General features: G+C 45.2%; 1 protein-coding gene across 4 annotated transcripts in view; it reads left to right on the forward strand.

The window, feature by feature from the left end:
* The window catches only part of plekha5 (pleckstrin homology domain containing, family A member 5), a 341912-nt gene that overhangs the window by 302452 nt on the left and 27146 nt on the right, over positions 1-12314 (forward strand). For 3 of the 4 annotated variants that reach the window (XM_060842972.1, XM_060842969.1, XM_060842971.1), the window contains 2 exons: positions 9835-9959; positions 10568-10795. In XM_060842972.1, the coding sequence (XP_060698955.1) occupies positions 9835-9959; positions 10568-10795 (353 nt within the window). The remainder of the gene's footprint in view (positions 1-9834; positions 9960-10567; positions 10796-12314) is intronic. The other variant, XM_060842970.1, reaches the window with a different exon arrangement.

Consider the following 12314-nt stretch of genomic DNA (forward strand, 5'->3'; position numbering starts at 1 on the left):
AGCTCTGATCTCTAACTCCATATTATCCACATTTATCACATATCCTGCAATACCTTTAGAAAGCAAAGATTTATCAATCTCAGATTTAAAATTGATCGTGCATCAACTACTGTTTCAGAAGATGGTTCCACCTACTGATCAGTCCTGGTGCATAGAATTGCTAGGAGAAAGTGAGGACTGCAGATGCTGGGGATCAGAGCTTAAAAATGTGTTGCTGGAAAAGCGCAGCAGGTCAGGCAGCATCGAAGGAGAAGGCGAATCGACGTTTCGGGCATAAGCCCTTTTTCAGGAATGAGGAGGGTGTGCCAAGCAGGCTAAGATAAAAGGTAGGGAGGAGGGACTTGGGGGAGGGGCATTGGAAAGGCAATAGGTGGAAGGTGGTTAAGGTGAGGGTGATAGGCCGGAGAGGGGGTGGGGGTGGAGAGGTCGGGAAGAAGATTGCAGGTCAAGAAGGCGGTGCTGAGTCTGAGGGTTGGGACTGAGAAAAGGTGGGGGGAGGGGAAATGAAGAAGCTGGAGAAATATGCATTCATCCCTTGTGGTTGGAGGGTTCCTAGGCAGAAGATGAGGCGCTCTTCCTCCAGGCATCGTGTTGCCATGGTCTGGCAATGGAGGAGGCCAAGGACCTGCATGTCCTTGGCGGAGTGGGAGGGGGAATTAAAGTGTTCAGCCACGGAACGGTTGGGTTGGTTGGTGTGGGTGTCCCAGAGGTGTTCTCTGAAACGTTCCGCAAGTAGGCTGCCTGTCTCCCCAATGTATAGGAGGCCACATCGGGTGCAGCGGATGCAGTAAATGATGTGTGTGGAGGTGCAGGTGAATTTCTGATAGATATTGAAGGATCACTTGGGGCCTTGGAGGGAAGTGAGGGGGGAGATGTTGGCACAAATTTTGCATTTTTTGCGGTTGCAGGGGAAGGTGCCGTTGGGTTGGTGGGGGTGTGGATCTGACGAGGGAGTCGCGGAGGGAATGGTCTTTCCGGAATGCTGATAGGGGTGGTGGGGGGGGGGGGGTAGATATATCCTTGCTGGTGGGGTCCGTTTGGAGGTGGCGGAAATGACGAAGGATGATCCGATGTATCTGGAGGTTGGTGGGGTGGTAGGTGAGGACGAGTGGGGTTCTGTCCTGGTGGCGATTGGAGGAGCGGGGTTCAAGGGCGGAGAAGCGGGAAGTGGAGGAGATGCGGTGGAGAGTATCGTCAACTACGTCTGAGGGGAAATTGCGGTCTTTGAAGAAGGAGGCCATCTGGGTTGTTTGGTATTGGAAATCGTCCTCCTGGGAGCAGATGTGGCGAAGGAATTAGGAATGTAATCTAGGTAGCTGTGGGAGTCAGTCGGTTTATAGTATACGTCCGTGTGGAATCGGTCGTCAGAGATAGAGATGGAGAGGTCTAGGATGGGGAGGAAGGATTCTGAGATGGTCCAGGTAAATTTGAGGTCGGGGTGGAAGGTGTTAGTAAAGTGGGTGAACTGTTCAACCTCCTCGTGGGAGCACGAGGTAGCGCCGATACAGTCATCAATGTAGCGGAGAAAAAGGTGGGGTGGTGCCAGTGTAGCTGCGGAAGATGGACTGTTCCACTTATCCAACGAAGAGGCAGGCATAGCTAGGGCCCATGTGGGTGCCCATGGCTGCTCCTTTGGTTAGGAGGAAGTGGGAGGATTGGAAGGAGAAGTTGTTAAGGGTGAGGAACAGTTCAGTCAGTCGAAGGAGAGTGACAGTGGAAGGGTACTGGTTGGTTCGGCGGAAAGGAAGAAGTGGAGGGCTTTGAGGCCTTCGTGATGAGGGAATGGAGGTGTACAGGGACTGGATGTCCATGGTGAAGATAAGGCGTTGGTGGCCGGGGGAGCAAAAATCATGGAGGAGGTGGAGGGCATGGGTGGTGTCCCAAACATAGGTGGGGAGTTCTTGGACTAAGGGGGACAGGACCGTGTCGAGGTATGCAGAGATGAGTTTGGTGGGGCAGGAGCAGGCTGAGAAAATGGGTTGGCCGGGGCAGTCAGGTTTGTGGATTTTGGGCAGGAGGTAGAAACGGGCGGTGCAGTGTTGTGGGACTATGGGGTTGGAGGCGGTGGATAGGAGATCCCCTGAAGTGATGAGGTTATGGATGGTCTGGGAGATGATGGTTTGGTGGTGGGAGGTAGGGTCATGGTCAAGGGGGCAGTAGGAGGAGGTGTCCGCAAGCTGGTATTTAGCCTCAGCAATATAAAGATCGGTGCTCCAAACTACTACCGCGCCTCCCTTGTCTGCCGGTTTGATGGTGAGGTTGGGGTTGGAGCGGAGGGAGTGGAAGGCTGCACATTCCGAGGGAGAGAGGGGTGGAGAGGTTGAGGCGGTCAATGTCACGGCGGCAGTTGGCTATGAAGAGATCAAGGGGTAAGAGGCCAGCATGGGATGTCCAGGTGGATGGGGTGTGTTGGAGGCGGGAGAAGGGGTCCTCAGAGTGTAGGCGGGAGTCCTGGTTGAAGATGTAGGCACGGAGGCGAAGGCGGCAGAAGAATTGTTCGATGTCTCGCCGTGTGTTGAATTCGTTAATCCGGGAGTGTAGGGGGATGAAGGTGAGGCCTCTGCTGAGGACTGATCTTTCATCCTCAGAGAGGGGTAGTTCTGGAGGGATGGTGAAAATACAGCAGGGCTGGGAGCTAGGACCTGGTGTGGGGCTGGAGCTGGGAGTGGGGGTGAGGTTAGGCACGGGGGTGGGGATGGGTACGGGGCAGAGACACATTCGGCGTGGTCAGTGTGTAGGCGAGTGACGTCACTGGGGGCGGAAGTAGATGCTGTGACGGCAACTCCGGGGTCGGAAGTGGCAGCGGCGAATGCAGAAACGGTGTTGTTCCCGGTGGCTGTGGACCCCGTGGAAGCCGCAAATCTGTCGGCGATGGTCTTCCTGGTGATGCACCGGCCGTTTCTACCATGTGTCCAAAATTCACAAACATGACTGCCTCAGCCTGCTCCTGCCCCACCGAACTCATCTCTGCCTACCTTGACACCGTCCTGTCCCCCTTAGTCCAAGAACTCCCCACCTACGTTCGGGACACCACCCACGCCCTCCACCTCCTCTATGATTTTCGCTTCCCCGGCCCCCTACGCCTTATCTTCACCATGGACATCCCTATACACCTCCATCCCCCATCACAAAGGCCTCAAAGCCCTCCGCTTCTTCCTTTCCCGTCGAACCAACCAGTACTCTTCCATTGACACCCTCCTTCGACTGACTGAACTGGTCCTCACTCTTAACAACTTCTCCTTCCAATCCTCCCACTTCCTCCAAACTAAAGGAGCAGCCATGGGCAATCGCATGGGCCCTAGCTATGCCTGCCTCTTCGTTGGATATGTGGAACAGTCCATCTTCCGCAGCTACACTGGCACCACCCCGCACCTTTTCCTCCGCTACATTGATGACTGTATCAGTGTTACCTCGTACTCCCACGGGGAGGTTGATCAGTTCATCCACTTTACTAACACCTTCCACCCTGACCTCAAATTTACCTGGATCGTCTCAGACTCGTCCCTCCCCTTCCTAACCCCTCCATCTCTATCTCGGACGACCGACTCAACACGGACGTATACTATAAACCGGCTGACTCCCACAGCTACCTAGATTATACCTCTTCCCACCCTGCCCCCTGTAAAAACACCATCCCATATTCCCAATTCCTTCGCCGCATCTGCTCCCAGGAGGACCAATTCCAATACCGAACAACCCAGATGGCCTCCTTTTTCAAAGACCGCAATTTCCCCTCAGACGTGGTTGACGATACTCTCCACCGCATCTCCTCCACTTCCCGCTCCTCCGCCCTTGAACCCCGCCCCTCCAATCGCCACCAGGACAGAACCCCACTCATCCTCACCTTCCACCCCACCAACCTCCAGATACATCGGATCATTCTTCGTCATTTCCGCCACCTCCAAACGGACCCCACCAGCAAGGATATATTTCCCTCCCAACCCCTATCAGCATTCCGGAAAGACCACTCCTTCCGCGACTCCCTTGTCAGATCCACACCCCCCACCAACTCAACCTCCACTCCCGACACCTTCCCCTGCAACTGCAAAAAATGCAGAACATGCGCCCACACCCCCCCACCCCCACTTCACTTCCCTCCAAGGCCTCATGCGATCCTTTATTATCCATCAGAAATTCACCTGCACCTCCACACACATCATTTACTGCATCCGCTGCACCTGATGTGGCCTCCTCTATATTGGGGAGACAGGCAGCCTACTTGCGGAACGTTTCAGAGAACACCTCTGGGACACCCGCACCAACCAACGCAACCGGCCCGTGACTAAACACTTTAATTCCCCCTCCCACTCCGCCAAGGACATGCAGGTCCTTGGCCTCATCCATTGCCAGACCATGGCAACATGATGCCTGGAGGAAGAGCGCCTCATCTTCCGCCTAGGAACCCTCCAACCGCAAGGGATGAATGCAGATTTCTCCAGCTTCCTCATTTCCCCTCCCCCCACCTTTTCTCAGTCCCAACCCTCAGACTCGGCACCGCCATCTTGAATTGCAATCTTATTCCCTACCTCTCCGCCCCCACCCCACTCCGGCCTATCACCCTCACCTTAACCTCCTTCCACCTATCGCATTCCCAACGCCCCTCCCCCAAGTCCCTCCTCCCTTCTTTTTATCTTTGCCTGCTTGGCACACCCTCCTCATTCCTGAAGAAGGGCTAATGCCCGTAACGTCGATTCTCCTTCTCCTTCTCCTTTGCTGCCTGACCTGCTGTGCTTTTCCAACAACACATTTTTAAGCATAGAATTGCTACCCAATCATGAATGATCTGGCCCTAATTTTTAAAATATGGCCCAAGCTTTGGACTCCCCCATCAGTAGAAATTGTATTTATCTCGCTTATATTTGGGCAGCTGGGAAATGTAGAAGTTATGTGCAGCTTGAGCTTTGAAGAGGACATTCTTGTTTTGCTGGAGGGCATTAACACATGAGAGAAAGCAATTAAGCTGAGAGAAAGCAATTAAGCTGAATGAAAGTGGCACATATAGTTGGAACTACTGGGCTGTCTCCAATAGTGGGAGAGACTATTGCATCCCATTGATAAGCTGCTACTCACTGAAGTCAACCAGCATCCAACAAGTAAGGTGCTAACTCACCACAATCCAACTATTTTAATATACATGGAATTTAGAGTCTTTGCTTAACAATGGACCAAATCCATTGCATCAGGAAACAGAAATACATAGGGATAACTCCTTGATTGGCAAGCCGAACAGTCAGAATCAGGTGCACAGAGCTAACTGATGGTTTGCAACTGATTGCCAGTGTCTGCAAGCAGATGTGATTGGCATGAAACTTCAAAGGATGAAAGTTGCCTTTTTGCAAAACTCAAGACTCGCTCAAAGGATCATTGAAACAAAAGCACTGCATGTCCGTTAAGGAGGGTAGAATTTTGAAGGACTCACTGTAAGGAACTTTCAGCTGTTAATGACAAAACCAAAATATGTTTCAGAACATGTCCTAACTATCCAACTCTCAACTCAAACAGGGCCAGTAAACCTCATGAGTGCTTAAGCTCCCAATGTCATGCTGCACAATAGAATGGAAAGACCACTTCTACAAGGCACTCAGTGATTCTGTCAATAGCCGTACTGAGACAGCATGTCTTTACCTACTGAGGGGATTCAGTGTGATGACAGATAAATGGAACTGTATAGAAACTACATGTACTTTGCTCCTAAACTAAACTTCTGGTAAATAACTTTTTTTTTCTCAGAGTGATCCATGCTAAGGGTGATTAGGGGCATCCATTGGCAGCTAGAGACCTGATTATCCCCAGTGATGACCTCAATTACCAAGGCAGAACCACCTTAGTACTAATTGTAATAAAGATCCCTTTGTGGTGTGCATCAGGGTCCAATGCAACTAATGAAGCAGAAGGACCATCTTTATATCAATGTTAACTGTGCTGCCTATTCAAATAAAAGCCAGCAGTTCTTGGCTTAATTGAACAAACACACTTTAAAATTAGTCCACACTGAAATCCACAATTCTGCAGTCAACACACTGGAAACAAGAAGAGAAAATTGTCGTTCAAAGCTAGTATCGCTGTATGGAACACAACATTGGGCTGAAGTCGAGGGAGAATATGATCACTGAGGCTTCTGTATGCAACAGAGAAACTATGCTTGCCAGTGAAGCACTTGATGTCAAACTAGTATTGGAGGAACCTAACCAAGCTATTGGTGTGCTGACTATTAATAAAGCTCCAGGTCGTGTTGCAATGATGCCATACTATTTGAACTCATTAAATATGAGAAACCAGCAGTCTTGAAGCATCTGCGAGAACCTCTGTCTTGCTGGAAAAGGATATGGTGCCCAGGATATGTGTGATGCAAAAACTTCTGCCCTGTAACAGGAACAAGAATGATCCCAGTGATTGCAACAACTACCAAAGCATTTCACTCCTGAGCATTGTGGGTAGAGCATTGCCCATGTGACCCTTGTAAGGCTGTAGATATCTGATTGACATGATCATCTCAATCTTGACAGCTGCAAGAGAAATGCCATGAAGAAAAAGGACGACTGTTATTCTCGACCAGACAAGACCATTCTATTATATGCGCATAAGTGGTCAATTTAAGCTGCTGAAGGAAAATAGCTACCAGCTGAAGCTAATAATTTCTCCTTTCATGATAACCTGAGGCTTAAGATTAGCACTGATGGAGCATTGTCAGAGTTTGAGCTTCACAATGAGGTCAAATCAGGTTGTATGCCAATGCACATACTCCAGCATATTCATCTCTGATGGAAAGCTGTTCAGCCTTACTTAAGATCCAAAACAAAATGCTGTCAATGTGACAGTGGAGGTTGCTGATATCTAAGTTCCACAATCACAGGCAATTTGTCATTTGATGCTGAAACCAATGTACACATTACGAAAACTATTGCTCTAAGTGTATGTGGAGCAAAAGCAACTTGACTGAGAACCTCAAACTGCAGGCCTCCCAAGACTATATTTTCAGTACGGTAGGTAGACCTGGATAATTTAAGCCAAGCACAAGAAAAGACAACATAACTTTCAACTTTGCAAATATGTAGTCTCGTATGCCTTGGTGGGGTAAAATCACCACCTCAAGACCCTGTAGCATGCTAATTTTGTCAACATATAATCATTTATCGAATGGCATTGGTACTTGCTTGGCCCATGTTCATTGGATGTATGATGACTGTATTCCAAAAACCATCTGTACATTGAGTCACAACTTGCTGTGCACCCACCCCTTCCCACAAAAACACCTACATATAAGATTCTGAAAATGGTAAACATGAACACATAATGGGAGACAACTGCCAATGGAAAGGGTGTCCAGATGCTCATTGTTTAGAGAGACATCAGAAGAGTTAAGGAGAAATGGAAAGCTCACCTGGCTGAGAAGAGGACCAAGAAAACATGATGAACAATTCAGCACAGCTTCTTGATGACTTCAACAAATGCAGCAAAAGCTGCTTGGCAAAGTGGAGCCCTTGAGCCTACCACATGCTGCTTACCACGTGAATTGTACCATAATGAAAAACTGCCAACTAATGTAATGAAAAGCTATGTGTTGCTGTTCCTAAAATATTGTCCTGGCCTCGCTATTGAATTGGGCTTGGCCCCTGCCTTAATAGTAAATTGAGGAATATGCAAAATCAATAGACCATAGGTTGTCATTAAATACAATTCTACTGATAGTTGCCACGGTGCCTTATGAATGTCTAGCTTTTATTTGCTGGATTTGTTCTTAACTTATGCCATTTTATGATGCTGTCACACAACTTGATGGCAATAGCCTCTATGTGAAGACAGAACTTTGTCTCCACAAGGACGATGCAGTGGTCTCTCTCACCACTACTTTCAGCAAAATGATGAAGTCAAGTAGAATTATCCATCTTATTAATGCTTTGTACAGCATACATGTCCTTCAGGATTCAGCCAAATTGGTCAGTGATTGTGTTAAGTGATCACTCTTTGTAATAGATTTGTTTGTTGACACCAGAAGTCAATTCTCTGTACCTCCTTGATTTTTCAAATTTGGAGGAATATTGAAGTAGAACTGTAAATGGTAACTTACATATTTCCTTGCCCATGTTGGTCTGATGCAATGGAACTTCATGGGTTCCCATGTCGACTTTGAGATCCCCAGGCCAACACCTTTCTGAATGTATATTATTGAGCTGGCAACTCATGGGCAAGACATTCTCAACGATGGTGAGTGTGTCAGGCTGTTGTCCAATAGTCAATGTGACAGCTTTGTAGGTGATGAGGAGGACTTTGAAGGGGAAACTAGACAAAATTTAACTTTGCAACTTATTCTGGGATTCCTTTCCACTGTCTATTCATCCATTTTTTAAGAACATATTTCTTTGTCATTTAGATAGAAATTGAATGATTTCCAAGGTAAAAACAATAAATGCCGACGCTGAAAACCAGAATCTGGATTAGTGGTGCTGGAAGAGCACAGCAGTTCAGGCAGCATCCAAGGAGCAGCCGATTTCCAAGGCTATTTGAGAGACCAGTTTAGAGTTAATTGTATTGTTGTGAACCTGGAGCACATACTGGCCAGACTGGACAAGGGTCCTCGGATGCTGACTGACCTCCTGTGCTTTTCCAGCACCACACTCTCGACTCTAATCTCCAGCAGTTGCAGTCCTCACTTTCGCCTGTGGATTAATAGAAGAGTAATATTATGACCATGTTACCATTTCCAAAAAGTTCTGTAACATGTTTCTCAACTTCAAAGGAATCAAGTAGCGCTCAGGAATTTTTTTGTCTCAGCTTAGCTCAGTAGATTGCACTGTTATCTCCAAGTCAGCTGATGATGGGTTGAAAGACCTTTCCAAGACTCAAATACAAGATTTAACTTAAGTAATGTGCTGGGAAAGTGCTGTAACATTAGAGGTTCTGATTGTGGATAAGATGTTGAACTGGGTGCCATGATTGCCTGCAACAAACACAAAGCTATGGAGAAACTCAGGTTTGGGAGCATCTGTAGAGAGTGAAACAGAATGAACATTTCAAGTTTGAAGGAGAGTCATACTGGACACTCCACAGATGCTGGCAGAGCTTCGAGGTTTCTCCAACATTATCTGTGCTTGCTTCAGATTTCCAGCATCAGTGGTACTTTGCTTTTATCTGTCTGTGAGAGCATGGAATGCATTGCCAGCAGCACTTGTGGAAGCGAGGTCATTGGGGATATTTAAGAGACTGCTAGACATGCATATGGTCACAGAAATTTGAGAGTTTGTACATTGGGTTTACCTCACATGAGGATCAATGGTCGGCACAACATCGTGGGTTGAAGGGCCTGTTCTGTGCTGTACTGTTCCATGTTTTATGTTTTAACTCGTTTCTGACAGTGAACTTATGTAACTTATGGCTGTGTAACTATCTCTTTTAAATTCAAACCATATGGCCACTGGAGGAGTTGGATTAAGAAAGGAATCCTTCATGCCTCTAACCTTAGTTATAATAATAACTTTATGTAACAAAGATACTTTGTAATGTCATAGCTAAAGTATATGTGGAATGACAATGCACGATCAGGCTCAATATGAATCAAAATTGTGTTTCTATCTTTGATCCAGTATGTAACAGTTACAGTTGTGTTTTGATATTAAAGCACATCTAACAACTCATAATTTGAAGAATCCGAATGGAATAGGCAAAATATTTTTCTTCCTATTTTGAACTGTTGCTCTTTTGGTGTTTATTGGTTTCTGCTTGCAGCACTGTAAAAATAAGCTTGCTCATATTGACATTCATGTTCAGTGTATTGCATGAGATGGGCAACAAAAATATTTTAAAGCTATTTATTTAACTTAACTTCCATGTTTGCAGGTTTGTCTTTTCCAGTTGGTATAGTTCCTCCTCGAAGCAAATCACCAATGCCTGAATCTTCTACAATTGCTTCTTATGTTACTTTAAGAAAGCATCGAAAAATGGATGGTATTGTACCTAACGTGGTATGTATAAGGACTTACTTGCAAAAATATTGTTAATTAAAGTGCATCAGTCCAAACTTCTGTGTAACCTGCAGATTTTTTTATTAAGAGAAGCACTGAAAATTGAATTATTCAACTTCTTCACAATCTATACTGATAATGTGATTTATTATCTTTATCCATTAGTTATTCACAATTCCGAACAGTTTGCGTGCAAACTCCAAAATTAACTTGAAAGAGGAAATCCAAATACACAAATCACATTTTGTTTTTATTATCTCCTCTTCATTCTAATACGACTCTTCCATGTTCCAAATCTCCAGGAAATAAACTCCTTTTCTTTCCTTTATTAAAACTTAGAAACTTTATTCCCCTTTGTTCACACTGTTACTTATGGAAATTCCTGAGGGATTGACCAATTAGTGCTTATGCATAAACAATATTTCTGCCAGGAATGAAAAACCTAGAATGCATCAGTACTGAAAGGCTGGAATGGCAGCAGAGCATGCTAATTTGAGAACAAAATCAAGCAGCCACTTACTCGACCACAAACAATCAGGCCTTGCATCTTTTTTTTTCCCCCTAAATAGAACAGCATATTTGTTAAATGTGATTAAATGTCATTCTAGCAGGAAAGACCCAGGAGTGCAGTTGAGCAGCTTTTTCTGGCAGAAGGTCCACGACCTCGAATGAGCGTTGAGGAACAACTTGAAAGGATAAAACGCCATCAGCAAGCTTCTCTAAGAGATAAAAGGAAAGGATTAAATTTGATAAGTCTGCAAGATCAATCACCAGCAAAAGGTCTATCAAGAGAAAAGAACCAGATAAAGCCACTTCATTCTGGAGACAAGTATTCAGTAAGTTCAGTAGGTTCAATTGAATAAATGATTTTTGGAATTGAAGGGAGAAGTGGAGAATGAATATTCTGGTGATGTTGCCCTGCACTGAATTGCAGACCTGTTTTTTTAAAAAACCAATTAGTTTGTATGAAATACTAATTCTTAATTTTAACTTCTGTGTATGAAAGAGGGATCTAGAAGCCCTCACATTTATTGGCTAGTCATTTGAATCGATATATTAGTTCTGGTCAGAATCAAACGATTAGGGCAGAATGTTTCTTTATTTCTCTCACATGTCCATTAGATCTTAAAATATCCACACAGTAAAATGGCTGAGAAGAGTCAAATATAATTATTGGACTTAGTCAACTAGTAATCATTGTCTTTGGAAATGAATAGCAAAGACATGATGAACATGTGGTGAGAGGGGAATGATATAAAAGGGACCTAAGGGGCAACTTTTTCACGCAGAGGGTTGAGAGTGTATGCGCTAAACTGCCAGCGGAAGTGGAGGAGGCCAGTACAATTGCAGCATTTAAAAGGCATCTGGACAGGTCGATGAATAGGAATGGTTGAGAGGGATATGGGCCAAGTGCTGGTAAATAGGCAAGATTAGGTTAGGATATCTGGTCGCATGGACGAGTTGGACCAAAAGGTCTGTTTCTGTACTGTACATCTCTGTGACTATATGTCGCCTTTGGGCGTAGGCACTTCAAGGTATCCAGCTTTACGATGTTAATTATAGATGAATAAATCCTTTGTGGCAAAGTCTGTCATTTGATTCACGTACCAGTCAATTCACAGTCTACTGTTATTGTTGTCTGACCAATCAGTTTGACCTAATAGTTATACTTTGTGGGTGCAGTGGTGGGAGTAAGGAACTTGCCACTGGCAGCTGGAATTCCTCCAGGTACATGCCAGTGTCCTAATGGGTAGACTGACCATGCATGGCCAAGTAACAGGAAGTTTTATCTCTGCTCTGTATAAGAAAATTTTAGAACTTCAGACTTTTACCCCAATGTATGGGAATTTCTAAATTTTGCCTGTGCCAATCATTGCCAAACTTCTCTTGAAAAAGAAATGGGCAGACGTATTTGAAGAACGTAAACTCTGCCTCTGAAGTTTCAGTACTTTGTTTGAAAGACTTTTGAAAGTGATGATCGGTTTCCATATGTGCTAGACATTCAGCTGAGTCAAGAAAAAGTGACTTGTATTTATTCTGTCTGAATGATCACTGCAATATTTTAAGACATTGAAATGATTCATATGAGCTTTGGTGTAGTCAGAAAAGGTCAGTGATGTAAACTTGGTTTTGGGTGTCTACTTAGATGTGTCATGGATGTGTCATCTATTAATTGCATTAGTCACATCACCAATGCACTTAATGACTCATTGAATCCATAAATTGTTTTTAATTGTGGAGATTATTTCAGGTCTAGTTTCTCACCAGCAAGTCACTACATTTTTCCCATGGACATCTTATTTTTATTAACATTTAATCTTCTGGCATGGTTAGGAACTTCTATTTGTGCAATTC

The sequence above is a fragment of the Hemiscyllium ocellatum genome, chromosome 23 (assembly GCF_020745735.1).
Source record: "Hemiscyllium ocellatum isolate sHemOce1 chromosome 23, sHemOce1.pat.X.cur, whole genome shotgun sequence".
Classification (NCBI taxonomy): Eukaryota; Metazoa; Chordata; class Chondrichthyes; order Orectolobiformes; family Hemiscylliidae; genus Hemiscyllium; species Hemiscyllium ocellatum.